Source organism: Poecilia reticulata, chromosome 21, assembly GCF_904066995.2.
Source record: "Poecilia reticulata chromosome 21, P_reticulata-male-v2, whole genome shotgun sequence".
Taxonomy (NCBI): domain Eukaryota; kingdom Metazoa; phylum Chordata; class Actinopteri; order Cyprinodontiformes; family Poeciliidae; genus Poecilia; species Poecilia reticulata.
The window spans coordinates 4071365-4091017 of NC_088850.1; the positions used below are offsets into that span (position 1 = coordinate 4071365).

At 36.2% G+C, this 19653-nt stretch overlaps 1 protein-coding gene across 1 annotated transcript in view; it reads right to left on the reverse strand.

Annotated features, from left to right (window-relative positions):
- man1a1 (mannosidase, alpha, class 1A, member 1) overlaps positions 1–19653 on the reverse strand; it is a 124694-nt gene that overhangs the window by 77533 nt on the left and 27508 nt on the right. Inside the window, exon 2 of the mRNA XM_008397245.3 lies at positions 11943–12039. Coding sequence (XP_008395467.2) covers positions 11943–12039 — 97 coding nt within the window. The remainder of the gene's footprint in view (positions 1–11942; positions 12040–19653) is intronic.

Consider the following 19653-nt stretch of genomic DNA (forward strand, 5'->3'; position numbering starts at 1 on the left):
CAGCAGAACAAATGGGGAAAGCGACACAAATCTGTGAACAAACTTTCAAACCAGGAGCTTAAAGAGTAAGAACTATTGTATATAGATGTAAATAATCTTTGGGTGATTCAGCAGTTCTGCTGGTTTTGACTGGATGTTTGAGGTTAAAAGATAAACTATGTTTTCTTTAAAATTCGGCAGATCTTTGATCGTCTATTCATGTCTGCCTCGACTCTCTAAACCTTTTCTTTTATCCGTTTGGAGTTCTCATATACAGACATTTGGCTGCAGCCATACAGAATATAAATGAAACCCTGCATAGGGCAAAGTTGATTAAAAACGGAGAAAAACACAAATAGATGTGCGGAAGCCGAACCAGCAAACATCGTAGATCTTTTTTGACATTTTGCTACACATCATCTTGTTTTCCCTCTTCCCAGTAAAGAGAAATTGCCCGGTGTCGCTCCACCTCGGACTCGCCAATAAAAGTATCTAGTGAAAACATTGATCCCCGTCAAAAACTAAACACAAGGTGAGCTGACAGCGGCTGGAAAATTCCCTTGACTTTATGAAATACGCCGTCACCCAGCCAGGCGACGGACAAGGCTGCAGACTCAACCTCTCGCCAGCTTTCCAAGGGAAGTTAAATGAATGGGCGAAAGATGTGCTGACTCTGCAAAAATAGAAACGGCAGCCTCAGCCTTCACAAGTCTGGAAGAAGCCAAAGAGTGACTGGTATTAAAAACACAACGCCGAAAGCTCTTTTAAATAGAAATCCTCTCTTCTGCTCACTGTCTTTCTAACCAAATGGTCTAAAATTGTTCCAACCCAAACTAGATGTTTAATCCCTAATCCCACAATATCATCCAGATCTCAACACATTCAGCTTCCAGTGACCCAAACACTTGCCTCATTTCAGTTTTATTTTTTATTTCAGAGGTCAAAAAGGGTGGGGGAGGAAAAGTGATGGCTAAGGCTTTGGGTAATCGTGTTACTGTGGGCAGGAAGCACACACACACGCGCGCACACACACACACACACACACACACACACACACACACACACACACACACACACACACACACACACACACACACACACACACATCCCAGAGCGTGTTAACCTCTTGGCTTTGGCTGCCACATATTCAAGCGTCAACTGTTTTTTGTGAAGGTTACAGCGAAAGGCATTAGCCAGACTCCTTCCTTTTTTTACTCTGTGCTGAAAATGTGATGCTGACACAGATATTAGGAGGGAGTTAAAGTGAAGCAAGTCGGGCAAATTTAAAGCAACCATATCATCTTTTAGGATATTCTTTGGATTTTATGCAATAGGTCAAGACAAAAGTGATAAATGAATTTCTAAATGCCATTACTTTTACATTTAGCCTCCTAGAGTGCTTACCATTTACACTGAAATCAGTGTTAAAACAATTAATCGTGATTAATCTGTTATAGAGATAATTGTCAACTCATTTAATAATTGATTAATTGTTAACTTGAGTACACAAAATGTGTGTACAAAACTGTTCAAAAAATATATTGGGGATGAAACGATTAATCGGATTAATCACAATCAATAGATTATTGAAAGAATCGTCAACTAATTTAGTAATTGATTAATCATGAGTGTACAAAGACTCAAAACGGACATTTGTTTAAATATTTTCATATTCAGAGGTTAATTACACCAAAACTCTACAAAAAATTTATTAAGCTTGAAACTATCAGATTAATCGATTACTAAAGTAATCGTCAGCTAATTTAGTAATCGATTAATCGTTAACAGGCTATTTACTTCAGTGAAAGAAGTAAGCCAAAACTTTACAATTATTATATAAATATAAAAATCAAACACAAAGGGTGAGCTTGTGGCTGATTGGATGTCTGCTTTCACGCATTTTTGAACCTTTTTGATTGGTCTAAGCACCAGAAACGTTACTTGACTTTATTTTTAGATGTTTTCAAAAGTTTAATTCCTGATAAATTTATGATAATCACTAAAAATTCCTGATTGCTTTTGATAAATTCTGATAGTTTGATATTTTTCTGATGAACATATGTAGCATTAATGCAGTAGTTTCTGCTGGTATTAAAAAAATCTGAATAAAATGGCCATTTTTAACACACTTTTATAAGGCAGTACAAGAGTCATCAGTAGTTTGTGTCTTTAATAGAGCTAATGAGAGGATGAGTGGTGCTGCAGTGTTTTGCAAACCCTGGGAGGTGAGACTTCTTGTTGTTTAAGGTGCATTAAGTGTGATTAATTGAAGCAGTCGACAGTTTAAAGTTTCACAACTAAAACCCAGGAGAAAAGTTTTAGCATCTCAGGGATTTCAAGTGTATTGCATTCATGTCACGACGGCAACAATTCAGCTCCCGTCTTATCTGAGTCCCATCCACAGCCGCCGTGCTGCGGGAGATTTACATCGCTCCAGACTCAACCAAATTCAACTCCTTCCACCTCATCATGCTGACAAACACACAGCAGAGAAACCTGAGGGAAGGCCACAGCAGAATTACTCCATCCATTTCAATTACAAAGATTGAATATCTGATTCACAGGCGCTCTGAATGCTGCGTGGGAGCCGAGGCTGCAGCCCGGGACTCAATGTCAAATTACATAACCAACTAAATGACTTGTCGGAATAGAAAGACACCAGAAACATCAGTCCTCTTGACTGGTGGATAATATTATTTTTAGCCATGCTCGCGACAGCGGCGGGGCTCAGAGGCCGTCCGCCAGCAGGAAGCAGCAGAATCAAATGTGGGATGACATAATGAAAGGAATGTGGCCAAGAAGCACATGCAGCCAGCTAGTTTACACACCTCCACCCTGCAAGCGCCCCAGGCCTCCACATCATCAACTCTGCCATCTAACTGAAGGTGAGTTGCAGACTGGAGTGTCTGCTTCTCGTCCTGCAAGTCTTTTTTTTTTTTTTTGCATTTGGAATTACATTCACTCAGCTGAAAATGTCCAAACTACACACACCTCCATACTCAAATTTCCTTAATCTTTAAAATTATAGACAAATGTTCTCTATGAATTCATGGCAGGTATTTCTACAGAGGTCTGACATTGGAAACTTTTAACACCAAAGATTGACTGGACAGCAAAAACTAAATGGATGGATGGACAGATGGATGAGAACATAGATGGATGAAAGTGCAGATCGATGGCAGGTTGGGTGCACAGATGGAAAAATTAAAGATTGGTTGATAATTGGTTGATGGATTTATAAAAAGAAAACTTAATGACTGGGCAACTGTCTATATGGTTGATGGATGGATTACCAAAGATTCAATGGTTGGACAATGTGGTTGACAAACTGATGAATGGATAAAAGTCTTCAAACTCTAAACGTCTGGATCGATGCATTTAGAAGAAAATAAATGTAGACAAATTAAAGTATTATGGAAAAATCCACACAAACTGCTGGGTTGAACTTTATAATTAATTGACATCAACTTCAAACAGCAAAACAAACAATATAAAAGTACATTTTTTCCCAAACATCTCCTGGTGAAATCCACTAATTAAACCTCCAAAACTCATTTAAGGTATTTAAACATTGCACTGTTCATTAATTATAAATATCTCTTTAACACACATAACTAAAACCGAGCAAAATTCAAACAGAACTATTAAAAGAGAAAAGATATTCTGGCTACTTTGGTTTTTCTTTTTGGTCTAAAAGTGTCCTGCAATAACTTTCAGAGATTGGTGATAAGACTTTCTCAACCTTTAACCTGAAATAGAATCTCTTCCTGTCCAAAGATAACACTTTCCACTTTGAGTTTTATTTTTTCATTTCTGATGGTATTGAAGTTTGAAGGACAAAGTACAAACAGGACAGCTAATAGCCATCTGGGCAGATTTACTGTTAAATTGGATCATAGTAATAAACATCTGCACTGGATTTAGACCAAGAACCTGAATCAGTTTTTGGCAGAAAAAAACCTCAAATCATCTAAAAGCTGATTCATCGTCATCTAGAGTCTGAAACAGACGATGATTATTTTTCGCTGCTTCCGTTTATTTCCTTTGCAAGAACAGAGATCTACAAATCTGGCCTGCAGATGGAGACTGCAGGCCAGAATGAAAGTAAAAATTATCAATTTTCTTACAAAGAAAAATGTAAAATACAACACAACGTATTTGTGTTTTTATAAACAAGTTTTACTTTATGAAAAGCCAATTTTGCTGCACCCAAATCAGCTTTTACTCTTTCTTAAACTTGGTTAAATATCACAAGTACTTTGAATTAAACTGACCCAAACCCTGTTCTTATTACTGAAAAATATAAATTCAATCAAATCGAAAGGAAACTGAAAACTAAATGTCTCTTTTACCACAGCAAAAGTTCAAAATAGAACTTTTTTTTTTTTATGAAATTTTGAGAGTAACCTCAGAAATTTTCTAGAAAAAAAGGAAATTTCTTAGCTCCACAAGTCAAATATTTGCAAGAAATAGAAAAAACATTGAAATGTTGAGATTAATGTCAGAAATTTAGAACAAAACATAACAGAATTTTGGAAATTTCTGAATTTCAAATATTTAGAGAAAAATTCCAAGTTTTTTAGAAAATGCATGAAGATTTCAGATTTTCTGTCTAAAATTTGCTCCGTTTTCCCCAACTACAATGGCCCTAATGAAATATTGTTAAAATCCCTTTCAAGTTTTGGATCTACAATAAATATCGGGCTAATATATTTGCTTGATTTTATCAAAACTGAACACAGATCAATGAAGAAAGTAATACCTAATGAAAATGCAAGACAAGACACAACCTCAGGTGATTATTGAACCTGAAAAATTGCTCCAGATCTGCGTTAGCTGCAGTATCGCTTCAACTAAAGGCGATAATAAATAAAAGAAGTCATAGTGCTCTGACACGGGCAGGAGGAAAGACCGCCGGGAGAAAAACAAAGCGACAAAGAAAAGCAAGTCTCACAAAAAGCCTTGCAGATCTGTGGCAAAGCCTGCCCTTCATCCTGGGGCCTTTTTAAAGCTCTGCACACGGGGCCAGAAAGAAAACCTGCACTGCAAAGCCACTGTGTCTCAGGAGGAGCTGAAGGTCTTCACTTCTTCACATCGCCTGCAGCTACAGCTCCATCCGACTGTCCAGGAAAATAACTACACTTTCAGGTCAATGTCAAACCCGAGCAAGCCGCACCCGATTCAGAAAAAATTTAAAAAATTGTGTTGAATGCATTATGTGTTAATAAGTGGGGAAAATGTGAAGTATTATCATTGATAGCTCAGAATTTTAACAACTTTTACACACAGAACGGCTTCTGCATGTTTCACCAACTAAAATTTAAGGCTTTTTAAGACCATAAATGAATGAAATATTGCAACAGAAATATTTTATACATTTTATATAGCAGAAGTGGCTCGCATGGCTTAGCAAGAGAAGTGAGCCAGTCGCAGGGATGAATGGCGATAAATTCGAACTTACCCAGGAGCTAGCAAAGATATATTAGCAGCTAGTTAGCGGTAGCCTCAACCACTTCAAGTTACAGAATGTAAAGAAGAAGTCTATGTTAGGGTGGCCATTTATTATATTGTTCATCTTGATAAATTTCTTGTCTTGACACAATAATTTCCCCCAACAACTGTTAGCTTTACTATTTCTGTTTGTTCAAAGAGACTATCAATAAAACTATGATTAAATACAGTTACTATGAGCAGTTTAGTGATATAAATCACACTTCTTTATGCGACTGAAGAAGTGTGTTACAAATGTTTTCCAAGTACATTATCTGTGTTTATGTAACTATTATTGTTATGTCATACGTTCACAGTCTTGCAGTTATTAATTCATAGTTCTTATCATCCCTTTTATTGGTATTTTAAGAGCATCACAAAATATTGTGATAAAACTTTAAGTCCACATCCGTAGTATATATGAAAGTAAATAGTCCTCCCACAACAATATTTAAGCTCTGTGATTGACATATTTATAAATAAATGTAAGACACTTTAAGGTCTTAATTTTAGACGCATGAATTTAAGACTTTCTCAGACTTTTTAAGGATGCACAAAAACCTCTGAATGATTAATAGTCGAGTCCAAATGTCCAACGAAAAACAACAACAACAACAACAAAAAGACCTTAAGAAAGCAGGAAAAACTATTGATTTAAACCACCTTGAAAAGTTACAAGCCAGCAAATCAAAACAAGAGATGCTCTGTATCAGAAGTATTTCAGTCAGGTAGGGAAGGAGCCGAGGCGACAGGCGGAGAGATGGATGCCATCCACGCCTCTAGCTGGATTTAATTTTAGCAGAGCCAATGAATCTACAGAGTCCTAAGGCACAGGATCTGAAACAGCCTAGTCAGCTTTTCAGGATATTTGTTAAAAATACAAGTTTGGCAAAAGCCTTCAGTCATCAAAGTGTGTTTAAGACTTTTAATAAAAGAGAAACGGAGAGTCTGCACTGGGACAACAAGAGGATCAACTCTGACTACTCATGTTGAAGTGGTAAAACTTAGCTTATTTGTTTATTGGCATCAGGTTTATTCGCATAGCAAATTTCAAAGTGCTTTACCTAAAAAAACATCATATAATCATCTATTATGAAACATTATATTTTGTCAAATGTCATCATCAAAATTATCAAGCAAATACGCATGAAATATGTTGATCAATGTTCCGGTTAGTGTGAATAAAACTCTACACAGATGGGTTTTAAGCCTTGATTAAAAGGAAATCAGTTTTTCAGCTGTTTTTCAGTTTTCTGGAAGTTTGTTGCAGATTTGTTTGTTGATACAGCAAGTGTCTTATTGGCCTGCTGTTTAGGTAAAGCCAACAGGCGATGAATTTTAGACGTAAAAAAAGCTAGGTGGAAGCTAGTTAGCATTGATTATTAGCGACTAGTTATCAATTTGAGTCGCAAACACAACGACCATGTTTGTCGTGCGAGAAAAAAACTACAGAATATGATATTAAATAGTCCTGTCACAACTAAATTTAAGACCAATAAAAGTATTTAAGGCCAAATTACATGTTTTAAATTAATTTAAGACCTTTTAAGGCCTACATATGAAGGATAACCTACCTTGTCCTTTAATATCTTTATTTTTTACCTGTAAAAAACCAGATAATTCTCCTAACCTTAAGTCAAAGTTTTTCAATTTTTTGTTTAACCGTGGACCCCTACGGGTTTTAGGAACTACAGCCTCTAAATAGCTGAAATCTGCAAATACTTTGATATGATTTGTCTAAAAACACTTCCAACTGTCTATTTTAATGGTTTAAACACCAAATATACATTAATGGAAGCTGTGTTAGCATTGTCACAGAAGCTAACATCTACAGTCTTAATCCTTTGTTAATCCGTTTTTGGGGATTCAATCAATCAGCACCAAGGAAAATGATTATTTGTTTTATCCAACAAATAACATTTTCCCGTTTCTGGACACAAAGCATTTTAACTCTCAGAAAAGTCGACAACAAATTTATTCATTTTTACTTTAATCTTTTTGTTTTGCAAGAATCAAAACTTGAATACTTAGAAGCTCCTGGTTTTGTCGCTGCAGGAAACTGGAGATATCCAGAAAGCAGAACATATGTTCGATGCAGGATAAAGACATCCCTGAAACGAGCCAAAATCCAGCTAAACACACTTAAAGTGGAAACAGCTGATGGAACAGCTGGCGTCTGAGACCAAGGAGTTTCTCTCCACAGAGGAGACGCATCCACCTGTCAGTCTTTCCCATCTCTGCTGGAAACGCACCAATCCGCCACCACATTGAAAACATTAGGATAACTTATCATCTCAACAACTTCCAATGTTCTGCTGGAGAAGTCATGTGGATTTTCCCAACTCATTTCTTTGAACGCATCCTGTTGGCAGGAGAATCCATGAACTCATGCCAGAAAGTAGCCAGCTTGAGGCGCTGAGTATGTCTCCAAGCCCTCCAGACGGCCATCTGACGAGGATACACGAGAAAACGCCGATCCAAGATGGCAGCGAGCCAAAACTCACAAAGAATCCAATCATTTTAAAAAAGGAAACCTACACAAATAAGCCAACATCAAGATAAAATCCAATATTTAATCATCTTTTGAAACATTCATGCCATATTTTCCAGCTTTCCATTCTCTATATTTCCACCAGCGAATGCCTGAGTCTGGAAATTTAACAGCTGATGAACCAAAAGGTCAGAAACCTAAATAAGTTTATTTTATTATCATATGAAGCTGCAGCGTATCATATCTCTATCTAGATAAATATGTGAACAAATATGTCTCACTATTTGGCAAGAACAGGTAGATTACGTGTCCTTCTTACCCTTAATCAATGCATAATAAACAGTAATAATGATTTATAAAGTGTTTAGAGATGGATTAATAACATGGCTATGAACCATTTATTAGACACATTTTACAAAGTTACATACTGCATCTTTAAGCAAGTCTAAATAAACGCAATAACTCTGTTACTTCTGAGTTTGATAAATGAAGTTTTGAGTGTATTTTGACTGTTGTGCTTAATGCCTCAGGTGTTTAATATTAAAGTGCTGATGATAATGTTGTATGGAGCAGGGGAGGTTGTGACGAGGCCCTGAGGGCGAGGCGTCCTGTTTACTGATGGGAACGGGTCTGGAAGAACAGGAGAAGAGCCTATTTACTTCCCAGAACACCAGGAGGGGAATGTAAAGAGAAAGGCAAACACAGGATTGAACAGGCTAATCTAATAATTAGTATTCATAGACCTGGATTGTTCTCTCTCTTACTACATTTACATACGACTAGGAACACGGGGGGAAGGAATTTACACAAAGCTGATTGAATTTCCTCATTAAATGTAAGAGGTGCAGCACTAAAACAGTGTTCAGTATGAAAAAACTGGAGCAGCAGATCATATGCAACCAGAATCTGCACTGTGAGCAAGTCTGCAATGCTGGAATCACAAAGGATTATAAGATATGGGCTGCATTCACACCAGCGCTGTTTAGTCTGCTTTAATTGAACTCTGGTTTGTTTGGGGAGGTGTGAATTCTCGCTTTCTTTTCTAAAAAAGGAATTATAAGTGACAGAATATATATTTTTTTTAAAGCGGATTTTATTTCAATAATTCCTTCTGAGAGTTGTACGATGGCATATTAGAGCCAAGTTACACAAATGTTTAATTATGAGATTATAGTCATAATATTAGGGGAATAAAGGCGCAATTTTACCAAAAAATGTCTAAAAATTACAAGAAAAAAGTTCATAGAGATAAATATCTGTTGTAACAGCTCAGTTTGTGTAGCTCTTTCTTTGAAATCAGTCGTTTCAAAGTCCTGCTCTGGATAATAATGTGCTAAAAGATTAAATATTTTCTTACCTGTAAAACCAATACCAAAGTATAATTTCACAAGATTCTCAACATTCTTCATTTGTTATTTTTTTCATGGATTTCTCATAAAATTGGTGCTTCTTTTCCCTAATATTACAACCTTATTCTGGTAATATTAACACTTTATTCTCACATTATTTTGACTTTATTGTCATACGACTTTATTTTCGTGTTACTATGATTGTATTAAATTATGACTTTATTTTAGTAACTAAACATTTAAAAATCTTAGCCTGGCCCTAATATTCCATCATAGAGTTAACTTATATGTCCAAATAAATAGGTATAAAACACGCTTGTTTAACAAAATGGCCAAAACTGGGCATCCCCAAGGAGTGCATTGGTTAAAAAAATGAAAGATTTTCCAAACATTAAATCTTCAAAACCAAAATTTTGACTAATATTTTGCTTATTTTAAATTTATTTATATTGTCTATTGAAAGTAAAGGAGAAGCAAAGTCCATGGTATGTTCATAAAGTTGGCAAATGACTGTTTCTGTCTTAGGAAAGCTTTGGATCATCATGGTGAAGGAGTGAATAAAATGTGTTTTTTATAATAGTCCACTTGTTTTTCAGAGCCTTCAGCCTTTGAAAGGGTTTTGGGATGTTTATGTTTCATAAGCGGGTGATAAAAGATGTTTTGACAGGTAAGTGTCTCTTCAATGGGAGGGAGAAGAATGAGGCCACGTACCGGAGGATTTACCTTCAGTCTGGGCTGGGCCAAGTTGTGGTTTAACACCTTTACATAACACCCAGACAACAAAGGCAAATACTTAAAGACATGTTCATTCAACAACTACAATACAACACAAGAAATTTAAAGATTTCAGGTGTTTTCAACCAGCGAGAAGTTGGATTTTCCACCAGTAAAACTGAGCTGCCTGTTGCTGAAAGGTTTACTTTATGGCCAAAACTGTGTTTTGAGCTTTCACAGAGGATGTGAGGTCAAAACCCACCAACATCTTCAACATTCAACACAGATTCCCCTCCATTTTCTCAACATTACAGCCAAAAAAAAAATCTAACTACAACAAACAACTAGCAGGAAAAACTGAGACCAAACTTGTGGGAGTGTTTTGTCGTTCCCTTATCAGCAGTTGAGGCCATGCTGCCTTCTTCACACATGAATGGCGTCTTATCAGCAGAATGCAACGGCACTAGACTGTCACCTATGATGCACATTAGAGATGTGCCGATCAGGTTTTTTCCTGCCGATACCAATCACCCATCAGGGCCGATCACCGATACCGATCACATAATAATTATTTTTTTATCATAAACACTACCGGTTACATTATGTGGAAAAAAGAACCATGAATTCACCTTAATTTAGACAAAAACTTGTTTTTAATAACTTTTTCCAAGAAGAAAACTAAACTAAACAGACATTCTGCAAATTGTACTGCTATCAGTAATACTATCTTTAACAGACTGAAAACATATGGAGGCTCTGAAGAGGCTAAATAATGTAAAGAACCAAAATAAAACCTCTCAACATTGCCAAGAAAATTCAGGTATAAAACTTAACATTCAAAGGCAAAAACAGGATCCATTACAATAAACAATCCAGAGTTACTGAATGAAAACTTCCTGATAGCATGGCGGCTAGCTGATTACTGCTAGTTCGAGTGGCTGTTTCTGACTGAGTGGAGTAATTATGCAGAGCAGGGAGGAGATTGATTATTTTTTAGAGATTATCTGTCTCATGCTAGGACAGCAAAAGTTTTAATACGTATGTAAAATGTATTTTTTAGGTTAGATGCTGCAGCTTTAAGCAGAGGTTCGGTGTGAGAGTCACTACCAGGTGGAGCAGAAGCGGCGCTCCGTCTGTGAAATATTACTACCGTCCCCAAACGAGAACCAAAACAGTGCGTTATAGTTCCACATCGCTTAGGATTTGTTGCTGCGCGTTTGCGAAGTGTGAAGGAAAGAGGAGACCAGTTGCACAGGCAGGCTGCGAAATGAGATGCAGGTGATCGGTATGGGGAACAAGAGCCAATGATCGGCGATCACCGATCATACACTTTTTCACGAAAATCTTTATTCATGTGCAGCGAAAGGTAAACAACATCAGTCAGCTGCACATTTAGCTTTCCTAATTCCTCATATGCCACTTGAGGAGTTCTGGGTTGAATATATTTACATACAGATATGATTTTTTTTTTTTCTTAAATTTAAAAATGCATCGGTTTTTTGTATAGTTTTGTGTTAATTACTGCTGTGAATGTGTTGTTCTTTCAGCAAATAGCCTTTTTTGAGTCTGTATATTCCAGTTAAAGATTTATCAATTACTTAGTTAGTTGACAATAATTTCTAGAATTGATTAATCGTGATTAATCGTTTCAGCCTTAGCTGTTTCACCATGTAAAAGCTGACAGCTACAAACCCTGCTGCACTCATTAACACAATATCTGCTGACAATTGGTTAGATGCATAAACAGAATATAAATATATGATAAAGTTGACATTTAGAGGCATGCATAGACGGATGGGTCTAAGTAGCGGCCAATTTGGCTGCTAATCTAAAGGGCAAGGCTGCTGGTGGCGGGGAAACAAGATCAATCCTGTGTGTGTGTGTGTGTGCTTTGTGTGTGCCTGGGTTTCGCTTCTCACCGAATAGATTGCTGGAGTGGCCCTGCTTGGAGACCGGCCGGAGCTCATTGGAACCCCAGGCGTAGCGCTGGTAGCTGTCCCAGGCGTGCTTCATCATCTGACAGGTAGGAAAGAAAAGGAGGAGGGAGAGGGGAAAAAGAGAAACGTTAAACTGGAGAGGAAATACTGAGCTGCAACAACTGATTCATTTTAATATGAAGTGTTAACACATCCACAAATCCATGATTCACATCTCTATTAACAATAGATCAAATGTTTAAAAATGCAAACTTAACCCAGCTACACTAGTGCTCTTTCAGTTTATGCTTTCATGAACTCTATTACTTTTTTTCAGGTGAAACATGAGAATTCCCCTTTTCACATGAATAAACTCTAAACATTACATTTTATCAAACCAAGAAATGAATCACCTTAAAATTAGCTTACATGTCACATTAAAACCAGACTACAAACAGAAGTTTAATCTACTTGTGTTTTAAAATACTGTTGAATCTTGATATGTACATACACTTTGTTAAAAAAAAAAATCTCCATATTCTGAATGCAAATTAGATTTTGTGTTATTAGGAAATCAATTTGTCTCAAAGTTTGAACATCTAGTTTTATGCTGCCTTCATATTTATACTAAGGCTGAAACGATTAATTGGATTAGTCACGATTAATCGATTATTGTATTGACTGTCAACTATTTTAGTAAATGAATAATCATTAACTGGAGGATGCCAAAAAAATGGAAAAACTTTGGAAGAACAACACTGTCAGAGGAGTAATTAAGCCCAGATTGTACAAAATCTAAATATTTTGCATTTAGGATTAAAAAAACCTTTGTCTGTAAGTATGTTTTACCCAGAATTCATCAAATGGCAGTTTTAGCTTCACCTGGTTCAAATTAAAAATCTATTAACCACCCTTTGTTATCTAGTTCAATCAACAGGTCAGTCCTACAATATACTGACTTTAAATCAAGCAGAAAGGTCTGAGCTTTTCACTTGTTGACGTTTGCATTTATTTAGCTGCAGATGCTTTGTTTACAACTAAAGGAATGCTTTGTTATTGAATTTTAGGCAATAAATGTTGATTTTCTTGCATCTTTTAATATACTCCCAATATTGTATAAAAACAGACACAGAAATCTTCAGGATGCTAGCTGTTTACCTGATTAATCGATTAATTGTCAATAATCAATTAATCGTCAGAATAATCAATCAATTAATCGCTAACTAAAATAATCGTTAGTTGTGGCTTTTTTGCAATGTCAACACAACTTTCCAACAGTGTATCTCGACACTCATTTCAGGTGAAGCCGGCTACGGATGCGTCCACCGTGGACGCATCCGTAGCCAACATCGACCCAAAGCTCTCTAGAACCTGCATCCAGATTAAACTCCAAATCCTTTTATCCTCCGCCGTCTGACAGATCCGTTCCCTCACAGTTCACCGCTCGGCTGCTGCTTTAATAAACACACGTTACTGGAAGTGGAACCTCTGACTCCAATGTTATCTTGGGAAACACGACCGCGGTTCTACAGATGTACAGAAACAAGTTGTCGCTACAGTCCGTCCAGGTGTGAGAGCATGATGCAGCTGCAGTTCTTCCCGTTACAACTGCTGACTCAGTGTTAAGTTCCTCTTTGAAGCATCGACACATGCCGAGAACAACAATAATTAGAGGCAATTATTTGTAATGACTGGTACAAATGGTCGCAGCAGGCAGTAAACCAGTAGGTCAACGAGTCTGAGAGTTGGCCTAACTCGTTGCCTGGGAAACCAAAGTTATAATAGTGAGCCAGTAAAGCTGTCAAACAACGGCATGGCCATTTAGTAAGTCACTCAAGCAGGAAAATACGCTCTCTGAAGCGTTATGCCGCCAACTCTAAATACACACAGAGCAGCTTAAAGTCAACAGGAAATCAAATGAAAGCCCTTATTTGACCTTTCAGGATATTTTTAGAGCAGCAGAGACCAAAGCCATCAATCATCAGGATGCCTACACATTTAAGCTCAGGTCCAGGAAAACTACGATATATTTTGATCACTGCAGCTGTGAATGTCAAAACTGAAGTGAAAATCCTCAAAGGCATTTATGTTATCACAACATCTGCTTAAAAATGACAGTTTAATCATGGAGAGATGAGTAACGAGGATAAATCTGTGGAAATCGCGAATAACAGCGTAGAATAAATACAGATTTGTGCCCTCATTGTGTTTGCAGCTGGGCACTCAGGTTTATTAAGCAAACACTTTGGTGAAGCAACAGCTCTGGCTCTACGAGAGAGGAGGACGAGCCACAGCTGCTTCGACACGCAGAGGGGAGATACTCATTTATTCAGATCACTTCAAACATACCTTCAGTTTGAGTCTTTCTTGAGCTTTGTATTTTTTACTTAAGCTTGTTAGGTGGAAATAAAAAATACTGAATCTGATCAAATGTTAAACAACTGAAAATATTTAAGAAATAAAATAAAAATAAATTATTTTTAATAATAATACATTTTAAAAATTACAAAATAAAATAACAAATTTCAAACATACTTTCAGTTTGATTTTTTTTGGTTTGGCTTTTTCATTTATAGAAAGAAAAATCATAAATAAAATATTAAATAACTAAAAATATAAAATAGAAATACAGAATTTTTTATTAATATGAATGAAAAATTACAAAATAAAATAATTTCAGTTAGATTTTTTCTTTAGATTAGTATTTTTAATTGAAAATAGAGAAAATCATAAAAATACTCAATCTCATAAAATATTAACTAAACAAAATACTTAAATAAAATGTTAAAAAAATATTTTTTATTTCTAATAAATTAAAAATGGCTAAATAAAATAACTAATTTCAAATATACTTTTGGTTATTTTAGTTTAGTATATTTAATTAAAAACACTGATTTTCACATGAAATATTAAATAACTACTCAATACTTAAATAATAATTTTTAAAATGTATTAATAAAAAAATAAAAGTTAGTTATCTCAAAAAGCCTGAATGTTGACGTTAAGATTTTAGTATTTTTAAAATATTTTTATATTTGCTTTCACCTCTAACAGACCTGTATGTTTTCTAAAATCCATATCAGATTAAAGGTGGAAAAAGGTTGAAAATTATGGTCTATTTTTCAAAACTTAAACACCTGTAATCCTAACTAAGAATATATATATGCATCTTGTACCTACTCATTTTAAATCTAACTTTTAATGAGGAATTTCTGTGCATTTGGCTGCAGACAGAAGGAAAAACAAACTGCGTTTACATTGCTGTGCTGCAGCGGCTTACGGCGTCGCTACCAAAGGATAAATGCACTACAGAGTTACATCATGAGGGCTTCCCCTCCAGCTCCATGAAGTGAACCGACACGGTTTAATCCTGCTAAATATACGTCATCTCAGCTGTTTAAACTGCTCTCAGAAGCAGGTAGCTTTAAAGAATCCCTCAACCAGAATACGATTCTTCATAATAAACATCTGATAAAACACAGATGAGAAAGTTTCCACTGTGTTTTTTTTTTTTTTTTGTGCTAACCTGTATTAGATTTATTGCTGAGGGCAGCTACGTGTTGACTCTAATTGGATTAACTGTTCAGGATTTTCTGGGATTATTAGAGTCTGGTGGCAGAGATTTCAGACTAGGAATCGCTCAGAGCACATCGGTGCAACAGTCAGATCTACAGAAGATTATGTCATCTAGATCCAGACCCGTTTTCACCACAAAACAGGAGTGATTGATCACCATCGCCTGGAAACGGTGAGAACCAGGAAGACGGAAAATATCCTGCTGATGCCACCGTGTTCTTACAACACGCATGATAACTTTCCGTTTTCAGACGGAGCTCGATGTTAGCCAAGGGAATTGTTTACCGTCCGTGTCTGTGTTTACGCTTTCAGAATTTAATAAACCTCCCTCACCCCCACAGTCTCTACATGTGGAGAAGGAAAAGAAAAACAGACCATCTGCAAAGATTTTACTGCATCTTGATCTCATCCAAATCTCAAAGAGCCAGTGCTGCAACTTTAAATAGGCCGTGCGCAGCGGCGGACACACACATGGCCTTTTATGGGAAGGAACGGGAAAGTTGAGGCTGGGAAGAAAAAAAATGGTTGTAGTTCAGAAACGAGGAGGTAAATCTGAAATGTTTCAGGCGAATCGGGAGACGAGGACTGGCAGCTCTGGGATCAAAACGCACTTCACGTGTTTTAGAGAAACATGCCTCTGTGCAACCCAACGCCATCACCCTCAATAAAATAAATAAGTTCAACACAAAATCAGAAAAACGACTTCTAGTTTAGGAGTTAACCCCGGACTCTGATCAGCAGAAACTGATGGCAGCCAAAGAAAACAATGTTGATCAATCTTGACGTGCTGCAGCGTTTCTGGAGCCAGGCATAAAAAATACATGACTTGTTTTTATTTGGATTGACAGGAAAAAAGTCAGAACCCAGTTTTTATGCATTTCATGTCCATTGATCTTTTCGCTTCAGATTAATAAAAAAAAAAAACAAAACAAAAAAAATGTTATTGCTTCGGGTCTAGATTGAAAAGCATCTGAACATTTCAGTCAAGCTAAATAAAACTCATGTAGAGTCGCAAATGCTCTGTAAAAACACAGCTTATGATTTTTCTTAAATGTCTGTGATAGGAGATGTCTTATTCTAAAAACTACTATATTATTAAGGAAAACATAAAACCTTCTTCTATGAAATGGTAACCAAACCACAAAGTTTCCAACCATATGACTTTTATTTTCTAGTGGAAATTCAGTTTGTTTGCACGATGAAAAAACAGAACAACTGCTCAAACTTGCATTTGTTAATATATCTATATTTAAATAAACATTATTTGGTTCTTTGTGGAAGGTTTAAAGAGTTTTTACTTTATTGCTTCGGGTCTAGAAGCAATAAAGTAACATATTCTAACATCTTTCCTTCCAGGATTTTCCTGCATTTAGCCCCATTCATTAAGCCTTTTCCCTCAGCATAATCCTGCCACCACCATGTGTCCTTTTGCATGTAATCCCAATTATTCTGATTTATTACAATCTAAAAGACTATTCAGATTTTATCAGAGTATAAATGCATAGCTTCAACTTCCAATTTCTGATTGTAACAAATGTGTGTAAAACCTGCCTGGTGACTTACACAGGGCGCCGTATAAGGTTGAGGAAAAAAGTGGACATAAATCATGGAATAAATGACTATAAAGTGAAATTTTATCTCAATCTGACTCCAGATGTGCATAAAAGTTGCTTGAAGGAAAGAATTAAATATTCCTGACAAACAGCTTAATAATTAAATACCTATGTGGTTCATCTCAACCAATCTGACACTAAATGTTAATTTATCCTGGTGGTAGACAAACTTTTCTGTTTAATATTTCTAATCAATAATGGCTCAACTTTAATGTGGCCAGTTCAGTGATAAATTATAGTCATTAGCTTGCATAGAAAAGCTGCTATTGCAGGTATAAATGCTCTAATGTCAGCATTAATCATTCAATGAACGAGTTAATAAATGAGCCATAATTGGAGACTTTGGACACATCAGGACATTCTTGATGTCAGCCGTCCAAAATATGTCGTGGTTGAGCGAATAAATGGTCAGCAGCTTAAATTCATTCGTGTTTTACAATTAAGACACAACTTTGGTCTTATATTAATTCAGCGTTCTGGTTTAGTGGTCAATATGAATCCCTATGAAATTAGCCCAAATGACAAGTGTGCTGTGACAGTGACCCAGATAAAACCGTCACTACAGGAATAATTCCCCTGAAGGCCGACTGCTGTTCAGTTCTGCAGGATTTTATCACAGCAACTCATTTCCTACCAGAAGAAAACCTCAAACTGAACAAAACCAAAAAACAAAATAAAAATTTGTCTACCTCATATGAAAAGAGATGGAAAGAGGATGGTAATTTATACCAATTAAATGTTGAATTCAAATTTAAGACTTTTTAAGACCATTATGAATAAAATTTAAGACCTGTATTATTATATAAAAAAGAAAATTACAAATTATATATATAATAGTGCCAAGCACCTTATGGGTTGGAAACAGAAGTGAGCCAATGGTGAAGAGGAATAACCAACTGGTGACAATTGCAAAAAAAGCTAGTTATATAGCTAGCTGGGGTATATTGGCAGCTAGTTACAACCTCTAATCACAGAACGCAATGAAAATGTCTGCGTGTGATTCAAACTTTTGCTTTACAAGAGAAAAATAAACTACATAGACAAGACTACAAGACTAAGTTTAAGACCTGTGATTAATGTATTTAAGGCCAACTTATAAATGTTTAATGAATTTTAAGACCTGAATTTTAGATCCATGATTTTAAGACTTTAAGGATGCATGGACAGTCTTATGTCATAAGTATCGCCTAAGAGTCGTCGTGGATGGTGATATCCAGTAGCAGTCAGGTTTGCAATGAATCTGAAGAAGACTCTGACTGAAGATGATTGTCATGACATGCTAACAGCTCAATATCTGGGCAGCAGTGACAATATTCCACACCAATACATCCTGGATGGTCAACATAAGTTGCCTCATCTCTGCCTGGCTGTTGGGTTCAAAACTCAGGCAGAGAGATGTTGGAGTAGGGGATAAGATGATGCCCTTTCTCTGCTCTGCATCCATCAAACTCTTCTTGGATTTGATATGCTAATCAGCTACTCCCAGATGTAGAAGAACAAGAAAAATAACACTGTTGCTTTGCTTGCGCGTTCTAACAACTGCCTAAAGAAAAGGTATGAGCAAAGATCCTTCGAGCTGCACAGCATCCAAAACCAGCGGGAATAATTGTCCAAACATGCAGCAACTCGACAAAAAAATACGAACCGAAGTCAACAAAAAAGAACAAATCAGGACAGAGCTGCTCCAACAAGCTGCCACCAGGAGCGCTGCATATTTTACATTCCCCAAGTCGTTCATATTTGCTATAATTATATTGAGCATTGTGATAAACGTGGATGGATGTGGCCTCAGCCTGTTGTCTGCAGACAAAAGACTCGTTTCCGACTGACTTTTGTAGGCAGTTCTGCTGCAGCTGTGAGACTCCAACCTTTTGTGAAAAATATTACATACTGGAAGCATTTTGTCGGAATAAACAGCAGAGCTGTGTCTGCTGAGTGGATGAAGTTCAGAGATTTCCATCTGAGTTTGAAAAGCATATTTCACGTTTTGACGACTCACAATATAAAAAACACAACCTATATGTAGGAAATCTCCCAAAGCCAGACTCCATATGTAAACACAGCAGCAAGATTAAATATCCTTCAGAATATAAATGTTCTGCTGTGTTTGCATCTTTACTGCGGTTTTTGGTGACAAAATAAACTAGATTTTTTTAAGGGCTTGTTCATATCTGCTATTGCTTTGTAAGCTAGAAATCTAGGGTTGTGTCCACCTAGACAAGATATATTTACAGTTGACTTCTGTAATTGTTGCATGACCTTTAGAAAAAGAAAATTTAAAGCTTAAAACAATATTTGCTTTAGAGAATTTGTTATAATTTTGAAAGGTCCACCCTTTGATATTTATTTTTAGGCTTGAAAATCAAGAAAAACTTAAAAATAAATCTTTGCAAAAAGGGGATTGATATGTTTTCCTCTATGGGAGGTTGGTTTTTGTGGAAAATTGTTTAAAAAACTGCTTCCAGCCTAATAAGATAGTAGATCTAAATATTACATATATATTTTGGTACTTTTCATCCTATCTG